This window comes from Poecilia mexicana, unplaced genomic scaffold (assembly GCF_051168715.1).
Source record: "Poecilia mexicana isolate PSO_F unplaced genomic scaffold, ASM5116871v1 scaffold_5, whole genome shotgun sequence".
Taxonomy (NCBI): Eukaryota; Metazoa; Chordata; class Actinopteri; order Cyprinodontiformes; family Poeciliidae; genus Poecilia; species Poecilia mexicana.
The window spans coordinates 11,378,543-11,403,129 of record NW_028263374.1 but is presented as its reverse complement, the minus strand read 5'-3'; the positions used below and the strand labels follow the sequence as shown (position 1 = coordinate 11,403,129).

The 24,587-nt window shown below is 38.8% G+C and overlaps 2 protein-coding genes across 5 annotated transcripts in view; both read left to right on the top strand.

Moving 5' to 3' along the window:
- The window catches only part of foxp4 (forkhead box P4), a 111,170-nt gene extending 102,090 nt beyond the window's left edge, over nt 1-9,080 (top strand). For all 3 annotated transcript variants that reach the window (XM_015013617.2, XM_015013626.2, XM_015013607.2), the window contains 3 exons: nt 503-569; nt 2,032-2,204; nt 3,258-9,080. In XM_015013617.2, coding sequence (XP_014869103.2) covers nt 503-569; nt 2,032-2,204; nt 3,258-3,405 — 388 coding nt within the window. In that variant the 3' untranslated portion in view covers nt 3,406-9,080. The remainder of the gene's footprint in view (nt 1-502; nt 570-2,031; nt 2,205-3,257) is intronic.
- A 5,856-nt stretch (nt 9,081-14,936) lies between these two features.
- mdfi (MyoD family inhibitor) overlaps nt 14,937-24,587 on the top strand; it is a 28,203-nt gene continuing 18,552 nt past the window's right edge. Inside the window, exons 1-2 of one of the 2 annotated variants that reach the window (XM_015013656.2) lie at nt 14,937-15,475; nt 17,347-17,492. In XM_015013656.2, coding sequence (XP_014869142.1) covers nt 17,360-17,492 — 133 coding nt within the window. In that variant the 5' untranslated portion in view covers nt 14,937-15,475; nt 17,347-17,359. Of the gene's footprint in view, nt 15,476-17,321; nt 17,493-24,587 lie in introns of both variants that reach the window. The other variant, XM_015013647.2, reaches the window with a different exon arrangement.

Sequence of the window (24,587 nt, the reverse complement as noted above, 5' to 3'; positions counted from 1 at the left end):
GCTGACGAGACTTTGAGGCTATGGGTGTTGGCACCATGATTGCCTAAAATAGAGCTGCTAATGTTACCCAGAAGCCAACTCACAAATTACCTAGAGCAAAAGTGAGGCAAGGAGGCTTCTGGCTTTGTGATGTGCGTGCGCCGTACGTGTTTTTTTTTTTTTCTTTTTTCTTCTTGTTTGTCGACACCATTTGTAAGCACCGGCGTGAGATGCAAGGAGGGAGAAAAACCTTGTTAGCGTGTGTAAACAGATGTTCCCCGCAACCATCGGGGATAATTACGCACACACACACACACACACCTGCACGCCAGATATCAGACACTTTCACATGTCTGTTTCGAGCAGCTGTTTACACTCCGCCAATGTTTCTGTCTGTGGAGGATTTTGGAGGTTTGTCACAGTGTTTGATTGAGGTGACATCTTTTCACATGTGTGCACAATCTGTGCTTTAACGTCGTTCCCCCTTTCTCCCCCGCCCTTTTCTGTCTCTGGCTCTGTGCAGAAGTCCCACTCTGGTGAAAAACATGATTTCAGGCCTGGGTTTCGGATCCCTAAACGCTAGCTACCAGGTAACGCTTTGCATTCACTTGTGGCTCTTTTCCTTTAGTTAATAATCAACATTCTCGGAATGTCTGACGGCGGTCTTAAAAATTAAGATATTAACTTTTATTGTTTTTCAAAGTCTTCATAGGTATGAAAAAATACTTGGTGTGTAAAAAAGATTTAGGTCTCCACACTTTAGTCCTTTTTCTAATATCCAGAACATGAAAAATTAAGCTTCCTGAAAACTATGGGCATTTCACATCGATTTAAATAGCTTTTACCTTTTCATCAGAGACCAATGTGGATTTTTTCATACTCATTGTTTTGGTTTTTGCACTACTGACATAGACCCCACAGGTAAATGTATCACTTTTGAGCCCTCTTATAGTGCTGTTCAACAATATTCATACCACAAACTTTTGCTCCTCCTTCGCTACTTTGTGATGGTCTTCCACTCAAAATCCCTTTATCACTCTTCGGAACCAGAATTTGAGCGTTGTCTTGCTTGATGATTTTTTTTTTTTTTTTTTTTTTACGTACAGATGACCAAACCCAGTAAGGAAAAGGTTTTCTACGCTCATATCCAGAATGTTTGACAAATTCACAGGAACTTTGATGTGATAAATGTATAAAAACTCTGAATCAAGGACACCAACATCAATTCCCTCTTATAATTAGCCGATTCCCTAACTCCGCTCAGGTCGGCTGCCTCCACCCCCACATCAGCTTTCCATTCTCTTGCCCCATCTCGCAACGCTCCCAACCTCCAACCGGCACACACATCTCGATCACCTCACCTTGGTGTAGGCACCGAATGCACTTTAGAGACTGGGATGATTTATAGCGTCAAGTAGTTGTCAATTAAGGTTACTGCATAAAATTATTGCCTGCCCCAGAAAACCCACCTCTGAGCCAGTGAGAATTCCTTTTGTCTTTCTTTTTTTTTTTTTTCCCTTTTCTGCATGAGAAGGGGAGGTGGTGTGAGCCTCTCAGCCGGCGTCCAACCTGTCTGATCCAGCGTCTGGATGCGAGTCTGCAGAATGAGGACCAAAGCTGCTCTTGTTGGCTCTGTTGTTGTTGCCTTCTGCAGACACAGATGTTGCACTTATGTTTGCGTCTAAGCTGAGGTTGTGGCTCCGTTTCTCGTAGCATTCCTGTTGAGACTTTTGTGTGATCGCGCGCGCGCACACACACACACACACACACACACACACACACACACACACTCACTTCTTGACAGGGACCTACGGGAACAACTCTTTCAGCTGGAAGTACTGTATATAAGTGCCCCCTAGTGGTTTGAAATGACGTTCGCCGTGGCCTTTAGATAAAAATGAGCTCTGATTGTGGACGATTTCTAAAAATGAAACACTTTTGCATTCCTTGTGACTTTCATTATTCAGTTAAGTTAGGCTTTAGATGCATTTCTGTCTGTTAAACTTATGGTTCAATCAAGCACGACTTAAATCTGTCTGTCTGTGTGTGCAGGCGGCTCTGGCAGAGAGCAGTTTGTCCCTGCTGAACAGCTCCCCTCTGGTGACCCCTCCGTCTGCAGCCAGCCTCAACATGCTGCACGTGGGCCACGACGATGTCAGCTCCACCGTGGAGCAGGTCAACAGCAACGGCAGCTGCAGCCCCACGCTCAGCCCTCAGCAGTACAGGTATGAACCAGAGCAGACGCGTACACGCACATCACAGGGCATGACTTTGTGTCGCAATTTTTCAGGGATGCACGGAAAAGTTTTCATTCATTCATGAGTTACGACAGCCGGTTTAGCATCTGTCAATCATGGCGTGACTTGTGCACGTGGAAAAGGTGGGGTTGGAGTGTCACCTTAAGGTGATTAGAAAAACATTTGAGCAAGAAAAAAAAAAATGGATAAAACAATCTAAAAATAAAAATAGAGGTGTAAATGATTATTCCTCTGAGGTTCACATTTAAAATGGGAAATTTGAAGTCTTGTCATCACATGCTTTTTTTTGTTTTTGGCAATTCCAAATCTTCTGAATTGATTTAACTCAATTTAAATGCACTGAATAGAAAATGAATGAATGAGTTGAAAATGAGATATGTGTATGTGAGTTTGAACTCAACACTGATTGCAATGAAACACAATATAAGTGCAAAGTATACAGAGTACTTTGCTAATGTACTTGGAAAAGTAGCGCATCGCAAATAAACCAAATATAAAAAATAAAAATGAGTTTAAAAAGTAAAACTGACCAGATAGGTGTGTTATCTTATATGTATCCATCTTCCTTTATCCTGATAGTTCTAAAAAAAAAAAATTCAGTGAACATGTGTGAGCAAAGAGCATCATGAAGACCGAGGAACACAGCAGACAGACCAGGAGAAGTTTAAGACATGCCTTAAAGGAAACTGGTGGATTGCATGCAAGCATACGTTAAAACTAATACTACCACGTCATCATAAAATCAGAGGATTTTATCCATCATTTTTCTTCCTCACATAAAACCCAACGAAATGCAACTCAACTTTGTGATTCTAACCCAACAACAAAGGTTAAAAGTGCAACAGATGTTACTTTTGTAAAAGCACTGCAAATGAATTTACTTTAGACATGTTGATGTTTTCCGTAAAGCGCCCTTTGATAAACTGGGTACAGCACAAATGAACTACCAGTGATTTTGAAGCTGTACGAAGTGTTTTGCATCGCATCACCTCACTGACGGCTCTGTTCTCCGCCGCGCAGCCACCCGGTTCACGTGAAGGAGGAGCCGACTGAGGTGGAAGAGGACAGCCGACCAGTATCCCTCCTGGCCGGCGTCACACACAGCCTGCCACTGCCAAGCGACGAACGCGATCTGGAGGAAGATCTTCCCACCGAGGAGCTGGAGTAGGACGCGCCTGACCAATGGATCAACGGGCCGGGACTTCTCTCAGATCAGTCCTACGGCCCTCTCATCAGCATGAAGAGGAGAAACGGCATCCGTACACTTAAGAGAAAAGAGAGGGAGTGGGGAAAAAAAGAGAATGTTTTTATTTTTTAAGTTTGTTTTAAAGAAAGTTTGAACAACAGAGAATGACATTGAGGAACTCAAAAAAAACAAAAAACAACAACAACAAAAGAAAAAAAAAACAGGGTTTAGATGACTTTTGTATACTTTCAGTCGCAAAAACCTGACTGTGGAGCACTGCTTTACCTCCGGGTGTTGCTTTTACAACACTTGGCTCAGAGGTGTAACACCACTTTACTCATACACACTCTCGCAAAACCTGTGCACGCACGCACGCACGCTCACACACGTACACACGCATACTTGTTTACCTGTCAAACCATGTCCCACGTCTCGGCGGGAAAAAAAACAACAACAACAAAAGAACATGTCTCAGAGGGCGTGGAAGGGGGGAGGCGGGTGGACAAAAAAATAAAAAAGATCCCAAGAGGCATTGACACACGCTCTCTCTCCTCATACCACCACCTGGCATAGGTGCTTTTCTCTCTGTGGTCTCAGTTGAGAAGAAACACTGATGTGTGTTTGGAAAGAACAAGACGTACACAAACACATAGGATCATGTGTATATAGATTTGGAGAGGTCGCTGGGGGCAGGACGCCTCTTCTTCCCCCCGTTGGAGTCAGATACTTGCTTTTTCATACACTTTGATTTGATTGAGACAAAACCAATGGCCTTTGAGATGAGGGAGAGAGAAGAAGAAGAACGACGGCATGGCCCTGCTCTCTGTCTAGGCCTCAAAACACCAGTGCGACGGTCACTAAGGGACGTTTTGTTTTGTTTGTTTGTTTGTTTTTTTACTATTATTTACTTCTACATTAAAGAAAAGAAGACGTTTTTCCGAACATTACTACAGCCCACGCCATTCCCCTGCCCTCCCACCCCGAAGACTGCAGGAATAGGTGCTCCTCTTCTTCTTCTTCTTCTTCTTCTTCTTTTGTCCTCTGTATGCAGATGAGCATGGAACACTTTGGAGAGGAAGAAGAAATGACGGGAAGCAGCGAGAGAGGAGGGAGGAAGTGTCTACAGAAACTTTGTGACTAAAAAAAAAGAAGAAAAAAAACTGTCTGTGATTTTGAGAAATAAGAAAAAAGAAAGATGTGTGGTAGCTTTTGTCATTTCCTTTTTACTTTTTATTGTTTACGTTTGATGATCAATATTCCCATTGTGGATTTCTGCTCTTCTAAGGATGTACGTCTGTTTGTTTGTTTTGTTTTTTTTGTTTTTGTTTTTCATTTTTCTAAGTTGTTTGATTTGCTCTGGTTGTTCACGCCATTCCAAATATGTATTGGCAAAATAATGAGTCACCATTTAAAGAAAAAAAGAAAGAAACACAGTATTGTCCCAACTGTCCTGCCCCTCAACAGCCTTTGTATCCCAAATGAAGCAGGAGAGAAAATTGGAAATAGCACTTAAAAGTTACCGTTAACCGCCAAACTTTGCTTTTATTTTAACTCAATCTTTTCTGTTTTTTCTTCTTTTTTTTAAGTTGTGTATTTACTTAAGATGTGTCTGTAATGCTTTAAAAAAAACATAAATATATATATAAATATATATATTACTGCAGTCAGAGAATACCTCATCCCACAAAGGTTCTGCCCAGAGCTGTGTCCAAATTGATTAAGAAGAAGTAAAGGGGAGATATTCCTTCTGTGGGACACCAAATGTGGCAACTCTGCTCAGCCTCAATTCAAAGCTCTATGGTTGTAATTGTTACTGTGTAGAAGTTATCTGCGATTCACTGTGTGCGTTTGTGTTCAAGAAAATAGCACGCTAGATTTTTTATTTTTTTTTATTATTATTATTATTATTATTGTTTCTTGTAGGCATCGAAGCGTAACTTTTCTCTACAGTTACATACCAAATTTAAGCATTTATTTTTAATCTAATATCTTCTTATCATGTTCCCGTTTTATTTTTTGTTACAGGTAACCAAAGAAATAAGTAGAAAACCAAAAACCCTGTCCTTTATTTTGCCCTTGTTTTTTTATTTTTATTTTTTTTTCCTTCAGAAAACGGGCCAAAAGCCAAGTAACCATGGCATTTTTCGTTCCTGTAATGACATTCACACGAGTGTTGTCCTAAAACTCTTAGACTTACAGTGCTCTTCATTCCAGAAACCAAAGTGTGCAAAGCAAGCTGGGATTTTAGGTACATTTTCAGAATTACTTCAATTAGGTATGAGGCCAAATATGAATTAAAAACGAACCTTGCACAGTTCCTCTGAAAGACACAATGCAGAGAGGAGAAAGTAAAAAGCACTTATAGACGAAACCCTGCCTCTATTCTGACCCATTTTAAGTTTCAGTACTACTACGACGTTTGAGCAGACCCAAACAAAAGACTTTCTCTGAGTTTTGTTTTAAATATCAGAAGGTATGCAATCGAGAAAAGACAAAAAAAAAAAAACCTCTCTCAACAGGAACCTCCTCCACAAGAGGAGGAAGTGTACTGTGTCAGGCTTCAAAAAGTCACATCTTTGGACAAAGAGAAACTATTCTGAATATGTGTTGCAAAGAGGGAACATTTAATGTAAAGTGGAAACAACCAAGGGATACAGTTATTGTCTTCGGTGATTTTCGGGGTATTTTATTTTTGAACTGAACTTAAGATGTTTTTTTTTTTTTGTTTTGTTTTGTTTTTTTTCAAAATAATATTTCCAATGACTTTGAGTTTAAAACAGGACTGTTTCCTGTTGCAAAAGAGACTGAGTGCAAAACACATACCTGGCAGGCAGAGATGTTGAAAAGAGATAAAATAACCAAAAAATATTACTACCTCCTTTTCAAAACTGTTCGACAGATAGCCAGTGGGAATCTGAACTCTCTTTAACACTTGCTCTTTACTCTTCCTCAACGATAATACTAAGAATGCCAAAACTGTTGTTACACATACTTTACAAAAAGGGTTGCCTGATATTAGGAGACATCCGGTTGTGATATTGTTGTTGAATATTGTGATGGCGACGTTAATTGCAACTGAAACACGTTTTCCCTTGCTATTCTTTTTCCTTTTCCACCGTCACAATGTTCCAGTCACTCTTACCGATTGTGGTCATTGAAAACGATGAAAGTTCAGCCAGCTGATTAAAGCTCATTAATAAGCAGAGTGTTTGAATGCATGCCACGGGAAATGTTATAGCCTAGCAAACATAGCATCTGTTGTGATCGTGATAACAACTGCAGTTTGATAATTGTGCAGCTCCATACACAAAGGAAATCAACAATAGCCGGTGACTCCCTTTCCCATCGTCCCATCTAAAAAAAAAAGTAATGCTGTTTCACTTTTTATATAGTTAAGAATGACTACCTCTCCGTTAACCATATCTGAAGCACTCGCTGCATCTCAAAAAGCGTTGAGAAGTGCTTGCCAACTGCGTTATTTTCTTCTCCACACCCGATTTATCACTGAGGTTTATAAAGGAAAAGCTTCTTAGTTGAATATCTCCTGATACGCTGGTTGTTAGCGGCTTCCTCTCATTGTCACAGGTGGTAATGGGCTACAAAACAACACACACTAACGCACGCACACACAGGTGCGCACCAAAACTGGCTCAAACAAAGGCTCAAAAACATCCAGATATCCTAAGAGCTGCTCAACACTCAAGAGGTCATTGAATCTCTAAACGTCACCACTAACAGCCAGATCCAAACCAGGAGGAACTCCTTGCATCCAGAACGTAGACGATTCCCAAGTCGTGCTTTAAGGTACACCTGTAAACGAAGCTGTTTTGTAAAGCTGTAGATTGTTCACAGGTCAGCCGTGCAACACTGCTTTTTGTTAGCTTGGCATAACATGATGCATTCTTGTATATTAATGCTTGGTTCGTCTCTCCCATGCTTCTCCTTTGCCTTTTTTTTTTCCTTTTTTTTCTGCACCTGTTGAACTGTTGTAAAGCTTTCAACCTGGATTTCTATACTGTACCGCTAATGCTGAATATATGTATTTATCACATTAAGTGCTGCAGGTATCTCGGTTTAAACTTTTTTTTTTTGTTGTTGTTGTTTCCATTTTTCAGTTCTTCATAAAACGTCTGGAACGCATTTTTTTTTAAAGTGTATTATCAAAAAAAAAAAAAAGAAAAGAATTGAATTTAGATCAGTGGTTTAGGAAACACCTGTTTGTATATTTATCTTAGCTAGATCTATTTTGATACTTTTTTGTCTCTGTATTGCATTTATGCATTTTTAAGGAAAAAAAAACAAAAGGAAAACAAACTAAAAAGGTTCTTCATTGTGTATTGATACCTCAGATGGACTTTTTTTTCTCAAAGACAGGACCAAAACCTCTGAAAAGAAAAAGAGAAAGAGGAAAAAAATGAAAGAATATGTAGCCCCTCTCTTGCTTTAACACACAAAAAAACTGTGGAGCCATAGAAAAGTGTTGCTGTTGGTCCTTTCAGGTGCCAATGCGTGTCCTTGCTCCCTGTGACACCTCCCTCTAAGCCTGTGACCCCCCCCCCTCCGTCATTCCTGTGCCGAACTCCGACCCGCAGAGCTGTCAATCATCTGCAGGCGCCAAGGGGCCGAGTCAGAAACCAAACAGGTGGCGACTCGCTGCAAACTTTATTTCCAAGTTCAACAGAGACAGATTAATGACTGACACTGTTGCATTGATATTATTATTATTATTATTATTATTTGTTGTTGTTGTTTTTGATACTCCTCCTTTTGCTTAATCTCAAAACCAAAATGTGGAGTGGCTCTTTGAGATGCAGCTCTGACTACCAAAGGCATTGTGAGCCAACATTGCTTTAGTCCAAACTCCTGAACTGTAACCAAACTGCAACCAAAACCAATGTCACAACTTTTAACCAACCAAAAAAAGAAAAAGAAAAAAAACAAACAAACAAAAAAAAAACCAGAGCTACTTCCAAAACTCTCCATCTACGCCACTTACCACCCTCACCTACAGCAGTTTCCCCCCTCATCCATTCGTGTAACCGTGTTGTGGGGAGCAGTCTACGTCCCTTTGGCTTGCGTCTGACTCAGAGGACCTAGCGAGAGCAAATCCTGATGAGTGATTGGACAGTTCTGAGGCATTATGGGAGGGGAAAGGGACTCTCAAAGCGGAGCTTTTGCCTGATGGTATTATTATATAGACAGCCAGATTTTGATGGAACTACCACTTTAACGATCCTCTGGTTAAACCTTAGGAATGTGTGTACATTTACAGCAGTGACTCTCTTTATTGATTCTTAGTTGAGTTTACCTGTTTACCTCTCTTTATTCCTTTGGTTTTTGTTATGTTACTTGTTTGAAAGAGTGACCCGAGGAAGAGGCGGAAACAGGGACCAGGGCGGTTGCTTTAGACAGACAGATGACGAGCCCGGCCCTCTGACCCTCCTCCCCCCGGGGTAGCCATGTAATGCCAGTCACTGCCCTTTCCTTCATGCTGTATAAAAACACACACACATATATCTGTGTATTTGTAACCTGAATCTTCTTGTGTCTGTCCATGCAGACAATAAAAAACTGTACAGTAGGTCTAGTTGCATGTAATCTGTACTAATTATTGACAATGGCATTATAAAATGCAATAAAATACTTATTACACTGTCCTAGGCTGCGTCTTCATTCCTCCTCTTGTTGCTCTCACGGTTTTAGTTCTAGTTTGAAGTTATCTATATCTATACCTTTATAAAGTAACACAACATATTGTGAAGATGCAACCTACTGCGAACATCTTACTTGTATTTTTGCCTTTAATGATTCAGTTGTTTTTAAAACAGGCATATGTTGGACAATTCATTGTGCATTTTGTTAATGCACACAGAATCACAAACATACAAGCTCAAATAAATACATACACCCTAATAATGGAAAAGATGTTTCTTTCCCAGATGCGTTAAAACTAAAAGAATAGGTGTATACAGCTCAGACTGAAAGAGTGGTGAAATATTGAAGTCCTCTGGGAAGAAGTCATTTTATGAGTATATAATTTTGAACCTGTGTGGATTCGAGAAAATCTGCAATGATTTTGTATTTCTGCTTTGGAAGAAAAAGAAAATACAGCAGGTTGTAGGTTGTGTAATCAGTACACTTTTCAAAAAATAACAAATGCGTAAAAGCCCACAATTAATATGACTGTAATGGCAAACTTGTGAGTTGGCCTGTAAAGAGTAGGCACAGCTACAGCTGAAAGAAAATAAACTATACTTACAAAGTTTCATTGTTCACTATGCAATTTGCGTTACTTCTAAATAGAGCGGCAAATGGATCGAAAATGTCCAGACATTAACTTTTGTGGCATCAGACTCGAGTCACTTCTTGCAAAATAAGGACTTAAATTCAAAAGCTATGTGATAAATAAATTATTTTTTAAAAGGGTCTAGCCATGTTGGTGTTTTAGCACAGATCCCCAGCTTTTAGATTTAAGACGATACTTGTGCCAGTTCTGCTTAATCAGCGGGGGCATATTACGGGGTCAGTGTGCTGTGATACAGTGAGTGGCCACCAGGAGGAGTAAACAACCCAGAAAACACAAGCAGCATCCAACAAACATAAACCCAGCAACAAACATTCCTGGACTCCACTGTCATGATTCGGCCAACAGGGAGGGCCAGAGAGTACAGACCCAGGATTAAGTGAGCTACTTGTACAATGTGGGAAAATGTGAAAACAGGTACATGAGCATTCTGTAGAGCCAACATAGTTTTATGCGTGCAGGTGAACGAGAAGGTTCCAGTTGCTTATGTTTCCTTCTACCTCCTTACCTCTTGTGCAGGTGTGCTGCATGCCCTACAGCTTGTCTTTAAACCTCTGCAATGCTTCGTGGATGTGTTGCTTCAGGGAGAAAAAGTCTCTTGAATGTTTAATTTTTTTTTTCCTTTTTGAAAGCTGAAACTTTGTTTAATCTTGTGCTGTTAGTGAACTTCGCTGTAATTCCACTGGGAAGAATCTCATTCCCGACATTTAAATCCCTGTGACATTTGGTTTTGGTAGAGTCTCCCCCTCCCCAACCCCTTGTTCCTAAGCCTATTATATAGCTGCAAGCATGCAGGCACCGTCACACATATGTACATTTTCAGGCACATTTGCACAAGATGAATACTGTGCAGAAAAGTAGCACAACGTAGTTGTGCAAGGTGAGCCGAGGTGCAGAGCAACAGACAAAGAGGTTATTTTTGGCTTGGAGATGAGGCGTTTGGGCCCGAGCGGTTTTCTTAGCGCTCATCGGGATAGAGTGAGCAGCAGGTCCGGATGTCTGCAGATTTGTTTGTGGGAAAGTAGATCTGCACGCCTCTGCCCTTGTGTATGAACTCGCCATGCTAAATCAATATGCATGTTTGTGTGATCGGGTGTGAGCAGAGGGTGTGAACGGCTGCAAGTCCCAACAGCATGCAGAGCACTGAGGTCCAGGCAGACCCTATGAGTCATAAAGTAAATTCACTGGGAGCCATGCTCACATCTCCCTCTGTCTCTCGCTGGTGCGCTCACTTTGTCGTCCCTCTCCCCTTCTTTGCCTCCGTGTTTGTGGTTCAAGCGGTGGGCCACCCTCCAAACAGTGCACTGACTCACCGAAAACAACACAACAGATTTGTGTATCTGCCGCTGTCTGCATGCACATCTGCATGGATCTACTTACTCCACCGTTTTTTTCTTCTTCTTTTTTGTTTTTTTTTATATTTTTTTTTATCCAAACCTTCATATATTAGTCTCAGTTTGGTTTCACATATGTGTGCCCAACTGAGCATTTGGATTTTTTTATTTTGCCAGTGTCAGCAGTGAGGAAAAACTAGGCATTTGGAGGCACTTTTGACATGTAGAGAAACAACTGTGGATTCATAAGATAATATGATAGTAATTGAGGTTGGATGAATATATCAAGTGGCAGCAATAGTCCATTTAGTTACTACTTTGGGATCCTACCGAAGATGTACGCAAGAACTGAAGACAGTCAAAGTTACTGTTGGTTTAAATGTACTTTATGACTCATTTTCTGTCTAAACCTGCGATGTATTATTTTAAGTTTATTTTGTAAACTCAAAATAATAACTGACTCACCCTATGGCTTAAGTCTTTTTACACAAATTTAATAAGAATACATTAGCTTACACTTTGCAACGACGTCTTTTCAAAAAAACCGGAAAAATTAAAACATGCTCTTTGATGTCTTTTGTATGGATCATGCAAATGCAGCTTTGGTCCAAAATGCTTGTATGCAGGTACATTTCAATAAATAAATATGATTATGTTAGTATCTATGAGTAAATGTACACACAGTGCATTGAAAACATATTATGACCATTTTGCCAAGTTAGAGTCACAAATTGTCATGTTCTCCTTCCTGATCACCAGGAAGGAGAAACTTATAGATTAGATGTGGATTTTTTTCTAAATGTAAATCAAAATGTGTGTCAGGCACTTATATTCAGCCTCCTTTTACTCTGATTCCAATGCAAATAATTTCCTCCAGAAGTCACCTGACTGGATCCACCTGTGTGTTATTTTAAGGCCTCGTAGATTTGTTAGACAATATCAGTGAACAAATATAATCTAATATATCAGAACAAACATCTTCCGTCAGAAAAGCTGGTCAGCAACGACGAGAAAATGATGAGAGCCACATTTAGAGCAGTTAGTTTGCAAATGATTTGGGACAGTAGTTTACCTCCCAGCAGGTCAGTAAAGACAAATATGCAGCCAGATCAACAATATAATAGTTTAGGCAGCCTGTAGGCTAATCTTTCCTTTAGATTTTTATCCATAACATTTTTTTTCTTTCAATTCTCAATTGTACATTGCTTTGTAGTGGTGTGCCACATACAATTTGAATATAATACTAACATTGGAAACAGTAATAGAATATTGTGGTGAGTCCTAAAACACGGAACGTCCTGTTTCTTTGTAATAATATTTGCATTCTGACCACAGGAACTTAAAGACACTGAGAAATGCCCTTTTAACCCCCCCCCCTGAGTAGTGAGTATACAATGTGCTCACTGCACCTTTTTTTGTTTGTTTGTTTGTTTGTTTTAGCTATGGCTTGCCACTAACCAATAGCACAGAGCTTCAGTTTTCACCTGTTGAGTTGGTGAAAACAGCTGTTCCCGATTTATCAGTGTAATTAGGAAACTTTTCCCACAGACTTGGCTAATTTGCAGTGGTATGAATAACTATAAAGGATCTGATCTTTACAGACTCTAACATTGCTGGACTCTAGTCTCAAAGCACAGCACCCATTCCAGTGAAAAGTGTGTGGAAATCTAAGTACACACCAACATTTAGAATGCAAAAGGGGGTGTACTTTTCTTTTCACCGTAATTGTAAGTGCACTCACAGCCCCTGACAGCACGATGACATCAGGCGACTGAACATTAATGGCTTTGATCAGAGCTTGTGCAACTGGGTGAAATCTGTGCAATAAAAACACCGTTTGGAAAAGCTGGAGACTCTGCAAGAAAAAGTGATAGTGTTAACAATATCCTGAATAAAATCTGATCTGATCTGTACTGGGTTTATGGTGGTTGTGTCATTTTTTTTATTATTATTTTTTTTATTTCTAAATATTTAACACACTGACAGCTGTTAAGTGTCTGACAGGTAAGCCCATGTATTCTTCACCAAGCAAATCCTCACACCGGCATTTCCTGCCACACAAGAAGGCGTCGTTGTGTGGCAGGATTGTCGAGAAGAGAGACACAGACAGTCAGAGCAGCGGGGCCCAGCTGCAGAACAAAAGCATCTTTGTGAATGATTGGAACCACATTTTACCCTCAAGTCTCTCTGCACACGCTCTTTCTCATGCTCGTTTTCTCACCACTAGATCTTGTACTTCTTAAAAGCACAGACAAACAGACCGAATTGTTAAGTAGCCTTTTGTAGAGGCTTGAGGATGCGTGTCAAGTTTTGCTTTACACTTTTACTCACAATAAAGTTTCTTCTTGTGTCCTCCTTGCTTTCTCTGTGTGTGGACATTTCGGGCATCTTTACTGTCTGAGCATGAGTTTTCACGCAGTCCGGTCAGAAGACCTTTAGGAAGGAGAGCAGGACTCAGTTCAGCCCTTCTAGCATCTTGCTGTTTCTCAGTTGAGTCTCCCCTGAATCACCCCTAAAAAAAAGGGTGGATTGAGAAACAGAAAGGAAGTTTATCTTTGAACAGTTTTCTCTGTGCTTAGCTTAAAAAAAAAAGACATATTAAAATGTCCTGGCATTTCCTATTGCTTGTGATGCCATGCACGTTTTGGTCTCCACTACCTCTGGCTAAGGAGCAGGCCCACAGCACCACAGATTCACCATAATGAAGAGTGGGCAATACATGAATTTGTCTTTTGTTTCATCTCAAACCCTTGTGTCTGTTGCTAGACAAACCAAGGTTAGTCTAATCTGAACAAAGCACATTATTCCAGTTAAAGTCTCAGTAGAGTTAAGCAGGCTTGACCATGTCTATGTTGCTGACAACAGAACAACAAAAGAAATGAGACAGCGGTTGAACATAAAAGTGAGAAAGCATCTAATGTTTGCCACGGAGACTTGGTGATCCCAAGATGCCGCTCTTCGCTGCATGCCCGAGTAAGCTTTAAAGATCTGTTTTACCACCATGATCACTTCCCCTTGTAGCAATATGAGTGCTCCAGTTTAGTGGCCAGTGACCAAAAGAAATGACCGTTTCATGTCAAGTATGTAGGAGGGAAACTGAAAGTGATGGATCACCATATAAAAGTTCCAAGAAACTGATTTGCTTACAACAGTAAAGTGCGTGACAAGATAAAATCTTCAATTAGGTGCATTTTAAAGGGATATCAATATTTTGAACATGGTGTTTATTTAATAAGTATTAAAGCAGGATGCATTTTTTTTGTTGACATTTCTCAGGAATGGATTATGCTGCTGCAGTCAAAGCTGAATGCATTTTAAGTATTTTTATACATCTTTACCTGGGCTTGTTATCACAAGCAAGTTTGTGATGACTGTTTTCTTTTATCATTGTTATTATTTCTAAGAAATATTGACTTTTTTTCTGTTGATGGACGCCTGCTCCAACATGTTCAATGCTGTTTTAAAAAACAAAACAAAACAAAACAAAAAAAAGCGGTTGCCTACTGTTTGCTTTTAAAGTGAAACTATTTTTGGCAGAACATAAGGGTATGAAAAACAAAAAACAGCAGCATTCCCATAATAAACATTTAAATTACAGCGGATAACATTTGTACAATTTATCTCAGACAAAAAAAAGGAGATCATGATAATTTTCTTGTATGTGTGTTAGAATATTTTCTATGGCGTAAGAATGTAAGAATGTTTACTATGCTGATAATAAACGCTTATACATTGTTGACAGCATTACTACTGGAGACTAAACTGTTCATTATTAATGACAAAACATGCGGCTTCTGGACTTCAAATTTGTAATGAAAGCTTGTCTGTGTTAGTGCTCTGTCTGGTTCGTGTTAAAGGAGTAATTATATGACAGTACAGTTCAACCCAACTACTTTATTGCCTGGAGGAAGCACAATCACTGCTGACTGTAGTTTCCTGTCCAAAAGCAGGAGCAGCAGCAGCAACAGCAGCAGCACAAGTCAAAGGCTGACACAGTGGGTGTGAGAGGGGCGAAATAACAGAAAAGAGGATACACACCTCGGCTTGAGGTTATAATTAGCTTAGCTATTTTCTCCAGGAGGAGCTGGACTTTCTCAGCAGTGGTCGAGCAAACCTGAAAACAAAGGTTTCTGCGGAGTCAAACTTCCCCACATCTGGTTTGCTGGAGGACGGGGCGAGCCGAAGCCAGGCGCTTTGGAGGCGGAGAGAAGACTATCTGTGCTGAAGAAAATGCTCTGTGTTTTGGTGCTTATATCACCTGTATGAACCGAGAAGAGTTTCTGACACCGCGAAGAAACCCAAGTTTGGAGAGAAAGAGGACTCCAGCGGAGCTCGAGGTCCAGCGAAGGAGATGAGATGAATTAGACCAATAAATAAACATTTTGGTTGCTTAAGTGTCGCAGACAGTGAGAAGGTAAGGCTGTGTTTTTTCCCCCCCTCGTGCTTTTGTGAAGATAAAAGTAAGAAAAACTAAAGCTGAGTTCGGCCTCAGCATGCAGACACTCGCTTTTAATCAGAGCACAGACATGCAATCAAGGTAAACAAAATATCTGCCACATTTTGAGACTGTAGGCCCTGTAGGCTACATTTTCCCCGAATATAATAGTTTAACGCGCTTGCAGCTTCTCACGGAACGTGTTTAAATTTGGCACGTCGTACGAAGATTTTTCTTTTTCGCCTTAACTTTTACAAACGTTTCGCTATTTCAGAAGTTTATGGCCAAGCCTGTCGCGGGCTTTTGTGGCCGTATATTTGCGAACGTGGCTCTAATGAATGTCTTCTTTTTGAACGTTTATTTCCCTGAACTTCGCTGTGTATTGTCAAAACTTTTCGTAGGGCAGTGAGTGCAGCGTTGTTGCCACGGGAGCGCGCAAACAGCTGCCCAGCTGAGCTGATTTGACTGGTGGGGCGCGAGCCCGTTCCTTGGCTGCACGTGAGGCAGAACTACAGAGCTGTCTCGTATTTTGCCCGAGGCCTGCAAAAACTGGCGAACAAAACACATTTACGAGGAACCAGGCGAAATGTATCTTTAAGCGGAACACTGAAAGTTCTCTTGTTTTAATGTATCCGCAAGGTAAATTGATAGGGTACTTAGGTGTTTTGCTAATTTACTAATTTGTTAGTCAAGTTAATTGCAGTGGTTGCACCTCTTTGTTATTAACAGCTAACAAATTGCTATATGATTCTCCGCCACCGATTGGACTAGAAAGTGAAAGGTTTATGAGTTAAACTAATAGACTAATATTATTTATATTAGTCTCAACCTTTTACAGAATATAAACTAGATGTCATCATCCAGTTCAGAATCCAAAATTCTTAGATTTAAAACTAAATCGGACAACTGTAAACAAAACTCATTCATTAAAGTTAATGTGAAAGTTAATGAGTTTAATGTGAAGCTACTATATATTTTTATTAGCATATTTTAATGGACATTTCTTTAGAACATTTTATTCAGCACAGCAGGAAGGAAATGATATCCTTATTTTATTTGTAAAATTTAGTATATGTAGTAACCTCATAACAGAAATTGAAGTATTTTGTGTATTCAAAATATATATTCTTTTGAGGTAATATACAATGTTGTGTAATACTGAAAAATGTATTTTGAGCACTAAACTCTATAATATTCACTGAAAACCTACTTGGGTCTTCTTGAAAGACTTCTGCAGTTACGTCATACTTGTAAAAAGGTTTTTAAATAAATGGGTTTGTCTCAGTGTTCAGTAGTTTTACTACACTAGATTTACTTTTCAATTGTTGCAGACTATTTTGAAATATCTATAGAATTCCTCTCATATGCAGCCAAAAACTATTTACTGTCAGAACATGTAGTGTCATCGTGTTTCCTTATGCCTTCAAGGGTTTCAGAGAGTTATTTTTGGGCAAGTTGTGGTTGTGCATTGCTGCCATCTTCCAGCTAATGTTTATTCGATAGATTTGGTACAATTTGATTAGAATGAATACAAATTTGTTTAGATCAACTGAAAAAAGTTATGAAAATATATTAAAACTGAGGAAATTACCTGGCAAGAAAACATGCCCTGTGAGCGTTTGCAGCAGACGTCAGACTGTATGCCTTAAGATGAATGGCAGAAAGATGAAAACATTACAGCTGGTTACTTATTTCAAAAGAGCTGATTGCATATCCATCTTCGTGGCCATTGCTCATACTGACGTCATGTTCAGATGTTGCATTTTTGATTTTTGATTCAAAGAGGTCATGTAACCCATTTGTTCATACGGTATTGTTGCTTCAGGCTCATTCACCTCCTCCCTGAACAGCAGGCCCACGCCCATGGATGAGGAGAGGAGTGCCACTACCACCTCCGCAGAGCAACCTGATAATGAAAACCCTGACCTGCCAGCACCAAGTTCACGCACAGAGAGTGAGAACAGCTCTACAAGTCCAGCCCCCTTTCCTGGTGAAGGTAAGAGACAAAATATCCCATAGAAATTCGACAATTAATGGCGCATGTCCATTAATTTGGATATTATGAAGAAAGCATAACCTATTTCGGTAGTTAAAAAAATGAAACTAATTCATGTCATACAGAGAGATATATTTTAAAAAAAAAAGTATTTCTATTAATTCATTGCAACACATTTAAAGAGAATCAAAATTCACTATTTCAGAAAATGTGAAGATTGCACAAGACCAATAAATAACTGATCTTGAACAAAGAAATGTTTGCCTACTGCAATGCATGCCCCTTTACTGTACAATATTGGCACTCAATCTTTGGTCAAAGTTTCTTTTGCTTAAATTACTACATCAATGGAGCGTTGCGTGGAGGTGATAGGCCTGCACCTCTGTTGATGGGTTAAGGAACCCCATGTTTTTTTCATTGTGGCCTCCAGTTTGTCTGCATTGTTATCTCTTGTGTCTCATTTTCCTACTAATTTGTTCAGCAAACTCATTTCAGGTGAGTTTCCTGACCTGTTGCTCTCTGTGATACCATTGCCATTAAAGTAGGTACTTCAGGCAGTGTTGGGGATCCCAATTCCCCACTAGAACAGGAATTCAGCATCTCTGTGAAACTTGGCAGAAAAGTGAAGTGTTATGTTCCCTGACAGTGTTTGGTAGACATTCTGGTGACTTTTGATTTGAGGAAACAAACTGGACACCAGCAGGCGCCCTGCCTGAAATAAAAACCAGACTTTCATCTCAAAAAGAGGATTTTGGCCCAGCAGTCCAGGCAAACCAGACAAGACACTGATGTGTCTTATGAGTTGCTGCCCATGTCCTGGAAACATCCTCTCATCGCTGTGGTTATTCATATTACTTGTGCAACTTTTTTTCCTCTCTACTTTCCTCTGTGGACAAGAAGCTTCTTGACCTTTTGTGTTTTACAATCCTCCCCATGATTTTATGCCATACAATTGTCATAATATACTATTTCTGTCATATACATAAAATTTTAACTGGTCGCATGTATTATCCTATCTTCACAAAGATTAATTTTATTAGCTCTGAGCCATAATATTGAAGATTAACTGACATAAATACTTGAAATACTTCACTCTGTGTCAAAGGAATCTATTTATGCTATGGGTTAAATATTTTTTACAGGAATTTGAATGATAATTTTCTTGTCAATCTGCACTGAGGTGCGCTTGCATGTTTGATCAAGCCTTCATAAGCATTCATTCATTAATATGAATGCTTAAAAAGGAACAGAAAGCAGAGACTAGGCTTTTTTAAAAAAAAAAAAAAAAGAGAACAAGCAGAAACACATAAGGAAAAAAAACTTCTCTAATTTGTTGTAGTGTCAGCAAAATAAAATAGAATGCAAAAATAATGAAAACAACATTAAGTTTATTTCAAGAATAAAAATAATCACATATCAGCTTTTTGTACACAGACACAGCTCATGCCTCTTATTCCTCTGAAGACAATAGACATGATGTGAACATGCTTAGCAACATTTTTGGAAAAAAAAACAACACCAAGTGGTGAAACATGACGCTTTATTGGGCAGGTCCTTCTTTAGTCGTCTTGTATTTGTGTATGTGACTCACAATGACGCTGCTGCCTGTGGAGGTAGGAAGTTTATCTCTGTATGGTTGGATACACGAAGCAGCCGTGTGTTTTGTATAATGCTTTCTTTACAAGCCAGCCACATAATTTAAAGTTAATCTTTTTATCCACCTCTATGAAAGGGTATACAGGTGGAAGTTTGTTTTCTTCTGTATGTAAAAAAAACAAAACAAAAAAAACCAAAAACAAATCCTACACTTTGGTAGCTTCTACCAAAAAAAAAAAAAAAACATTCAGTGTTTTTCCTAGAAGTAATGGTGATTCATTAGGTCCAAGGCATTACCACTGACAGGCACAACAGTTGTGTATTCAGGTGACATACCGCCTTGGATGATCTGTGGGGTCAGGACCAATTCAGCCCAGTGGAACACTGAAATGCCACAATGGGGCCCGTGGGAGTTAGAGAATGAACCCGTGACCCTTCCCTCTTTGTGAGTTTTGTCATGCTAAGGGATGACTGACACGGTGGGGTGGGAACAGGACGATGTGGACTCAGCTCAGGGCTGTTATGTGTCTGAATGACTCACCCAGGATTGGCCAATTATGGTTCAAGTTCAATCAAGTTTTGCAGAGAAAACAACTGCACTAAGTGTGTATCAGGGTGCAGGTCTTATGAGGTAATTAGTATAGGTGTGGTTTACAGACAGGGTAGTGTGCAGAGATTTAAGTGGCCTGTTGTCACGGGAACCTGCCGCAAAAATCTTTCATAGCTGCTGCATGTATTTTATAGTGTTTCATATTTGTTTTTGTTTGCCTTTTAAAGGCACCATACGACTCAGCCGGCCATGATTAGGGCAGAGAATATTTTCGCATCACATTGACATCTCTGTTTCACAGCACTGTGGTTAACCGCTATGAGCATAAGTATGGTATCAAAGTCAATGATGATTCCTCAGGACCTTTACAGTAATTAAACATGTGGATTGTGCCCAAACATGCTGTCTTTTCTGTGCTATTTTTACCTGGGGGTGCTCCTCAGCGAGCAAAGACAGAGTTAAGTGTAGATTCTTTTACCTCCACAATGTGTGTGTAGATCACAGTTAGTAGGTGAATCAAGGTGAAGGAAAGATTGATGAAGCCAAACCAAACTGTGAGCAAGGCCACAAACATATCTGACATTTCAAGCAATCCTTCTTACAACATAAAAAAGGGGTATAAAAGGGATGTGTATGTTAGGCTATAAGCAATAGTAGTTTCACAAGAACAAGATATATTTAGGAATATATATATTAAAGTTTTGTATATTACATTCCAGATTTGACTAGTTAATTAGATTATGATTTTTAGTGTAGAGTTATTAACTTTATGTTTTATTAGTATAAATAGTCTTTAATTAGTCATTCTATTTTTGACTATGTTATATATTAACGTCTGTCTAGACTCAATAAAATTCTATTCAGGCTTTTATGTAGTACCAGTTTACAACAGATGCCATCTTAAGGCACTTTGCAAAACAAATAAATCAGATTTATATACAGGCATGTATAATTAAATCAGTCCAATTATATATTTTGTAGGTCTGCTTTTTTGGGGACTGTCAGAGTCTGACTCGAGGTCAATTCTGTCTCTGTTTGAACTTTGTTAAGTTTTTCTTCAGTTGAGTTGTGTTCCTTAGAATAAAAATATCCAAAAATTTGATATTATGTTATGGAAATCCGTGATTCATTTCACGGCTTCATATTTAGGCTTGGCATATTGTTAGTCCAAGAAATAGACAAATCAAAAAGCAGATGCTTTTGTTGCAACAAATTGACGCCATTCTGACACACAGGGTTGGGGACATTTTTTTCACAAATATTTGTTATGCCTTTATTTGAGATCCACTTTTTGCAGGTGATCTGTCTGTGACTGTTTATGTTCACACCCATTGTTAATTTGTCTCTGCTATGAGTTTGAGCTATGACACAGAGGTAGTAGCATTAGCATAAAGCAGGCGTTTATAATATGCTTTGCAAGTTGCATACCTCCTGGTTCCCAGATAGGAGTATTTTCCAGACAGAAGAAATTCCTTCTTCATTAGTACAGAACCAACATTTTGTTGTGTCTGTGTTGATAGATTTGTGCTGCTCTTGCTTGTTGAGAGAGTTGCTGTCACTTAAACAGGAAGATACAACGAGGCAGTATGTGTGTTTAACAGGAGCCTTTCACCACATGCTAAGCTCCTCTGGTCTCTTTTATGAACAATAATTATCCCACCATTCTCTCTCTATTTCCCTTTCTGTCTCAACTTTTCTTTCTAAATGGCTTTTCTTTTATGTCTGTTTTACTCATCAAACAATGTCATTTATATAAAAAATGACAATTTTAATGAATACAGCTTTGAGCTCCCAGTATAAGAGTTATGACTTAATTAGGGTCATTATCACGGGTTGAAGATGTTAGAGGTCAAACAAAGAAAGAGAGACCCCTTCGGATCACTGTTTTGTCACTCTTTAAAACCGATGTAACAAAGTTGGCACTGGATCAACGATAAGATATTTGTATTGTTGTCAGAAAGTTTGGACTTCCACTAGGCGACCTCCCACATGACAGAGACGCGTTGTGAATCAGCTGCACTTCATCTCCTGTCATGATAAACTCTGAAACATCCATAAGTCATAACTTTGGGACGTAGCAATCAAATATGATCAACTCTGCACTCATTCAACAACAGAGCAGAAATAGGTGGCGTTGAGAATACCTGATTTTATTTAATTGTGAGTAGGAATGCACAATATATTGACATTAACAATGGTATCGGTTGACATTACTCTTTTTTTTTTTAAATATATCAGTATCTGTCTCATAAGTAAAACAGAGCTGATATTATTAATCAATAGTTTATTTACATCTGGATGCTCTTTGTGTATGTGATCTTACTGGGGGAGGAGGTTGGCCTTGTGGTATTTATTTGAGCAGTGATAATGATATAGCAAAGGATTGTGGGATGTTTAACTGAAGCAAAGCAATGTCAGTGGCATGTGGTTGATTTTCCATGGTGTTTCTTGCATTTGTGGGAGGGACTTAACAACGTTACGGTTTTTTTTTGTGAAACCTTTTTTAGGTTAATGTGCATATTATAGATTATTGGAAAGCTAAGAATCCAAGTTATATGTACTTCAATAAAATACTTCTTCCACAAAAAGTCTTATATGCACAATCTAACATACTCTGCCCCTGATAACTTTCAGAATTTCATTCAGATGTATCAATTTCTCACAAAGTCTTCATTATAATTTCCTTTAGCATGCATTTAAAAAGTGTTTTAAGTGTTTTTGGTAATAAATAAATAAATAAATAAATAAATAAATAAATAAATAAATAAATAAAAATGCAAGAAATTTAAAGGAGGTGGAGGGGAGGAGAGGAAGTATTATTGACTTTTTTGAGCTTTTATTCCCTAAAATTGAAGTTAAAAAAAAATCATCACCTCTAAAATCTTTATGTTTATGCATATAACATATAAATGTTATTGTGACATGCTTCAGATTTTCTCCTGCAACACATACCCTGAGCAATTTAAAGGGGTTTTTGTATGTTTATATGAAGTAAGAGTATGACTACTTGTACTGTATGTTCAAATAACACAGCTGCATTGTGGGTGGTTCGGAGCAGCCTTTCTCCACCCTTGTAATTTATCCTGCCACTGATGTAACCAATATGCCTATGTTGAGAAGGTATTTATTTAAGTGTTTCTATTATAGTTACGTTGTAATGTAACCATAAAAAGCAGTTTAGTTTCAATAAACTCTTTAGTGCAAAGGGCAAATTGACAACCATGCTAAAATTATTATTTTTAAAGCATATGTCCTCTTTATTCTTAACATGACTGAACCATTTATGCATATATTTGCAGTATCTTGTATGTTTCTGCTCTTTGCTTCAGTGTGTGGATGTGGCTGTTTCCTCACTCATCCCTTTTTTTATGCCTGAGGTTTGTTGAGCCTTGTGTCTAATTTGGTTTCCTGCAGAGATCAAAATAAACCAGGAAGAGTTTGAGGAATTTTTACTGCATATTTAAACAACAAAAATGAGCATACTATATTTTCCTCTACCACCTTACAAAAAAAAAAAGAGCTCAGAACCTTGTCTTGCTTTTGCAATAGCTGCTTTGGTGGCCTGTCCAGTCTCGTTTTCTTCCACTTCCGAGTGTGTCTCTATAAACTAAGAAAATTATCTGTTTTTTCACTTTTCACACTTTTAATCCAACACCTCTGTTATGAAATACAACACAGACATAACAGTTGTAGTCAGCAGCCGTCTGCATGTGCTTTCCGGGCTTGTCAGGATACTTTCGTAGTGTAGATTTGGGTGACTAAAACGATAAGCAAAGTGAAAACTGTTTGTGTTCTCAGCTAAAAGTCAAATATGTTTTTTCACAGATCTAGGGGTCTGGGATGGTTATCCTTTGTGATTGGCACAGACAACATTTTCAGACATAAGAGAAATGTCTTATCTTGGAACATCAGATTTCATGTTTATGCCTGTTGTAGATCTCCTGTCTGGTATTTTTCATTTACGCTAACATTCCACGCGGTTAAAGAAAATTTTATAAAAAATGTAGAGTATATATTTTTTTATTTCTCACTCCCATTTACATCTGCCAAGTGGTGCAGCCAAGAAAGGACTCTACATCTTCTTGATTAAATTGGCTGCCCCTTAGTCAGAAACATGATCAAATTATTTGACATTATTAAAGCTATGCATGTGTGGCCTGCCATATATTTTCAGGCTTTCAAGATGATTTCAGCTTTTATCTTTTAGAGGTTTTTGAAGTAGTAATAATAAATATTATTTTTACTTATATAAATCTGAACAACAGTACATTGTCTGCAGTAGTGGTAGGAATGTTCCTCTTGCTTATAGTTAGATTTTAATTCTGCATTTGGAAAGCTGGATGTGTAAACCTCTTTCTTGAAAGATTGAACTTGAGAGCTTCACACAAATCTGAAGTAAAAATAACAACTATGTTGATCTTATAATATTCACTTTAAGTTACACGACTTAGATGATGACCAAAAATATGGGTATAGGAGGATCGCTGAAAGTAGCTTTGTTTGAATAGGGCGGCTTGGCTGTGAGATAGGAACTGAAGGAGAGCTCAGAATTAGGCTGCTGCCTCTTCACATGAAAAGAAGCCACAAGATTAGGCATCTCATTTACATGCCTGAGGTTCAACTTCCTTTGGAGTTACTGATGGTATATCCAGCATGTAGAAGGGCCAGTGGTAGATTGAGACATTACTTCAAGAATTACAAATCTCACCAGGAAATGAGAGGTTTTAGGATCTTTGAAGGTGTTTAGGCACACAGCAGGAAAGTGGATGAGTCTGCAAGCAACCCTGTTTAACCTTTCACAAGCTGAATTCACGAAACATAAAATCTGCCTGATCAGGGTAAGAAAATAAAGCACAGACTACTCAGACTGCAAGGCTCCATTCACACTAATTAAAGAGCGTTCTATTGTTTTCAGACGTTCCAAGAACAATCCGACTTTACAGCAGTTT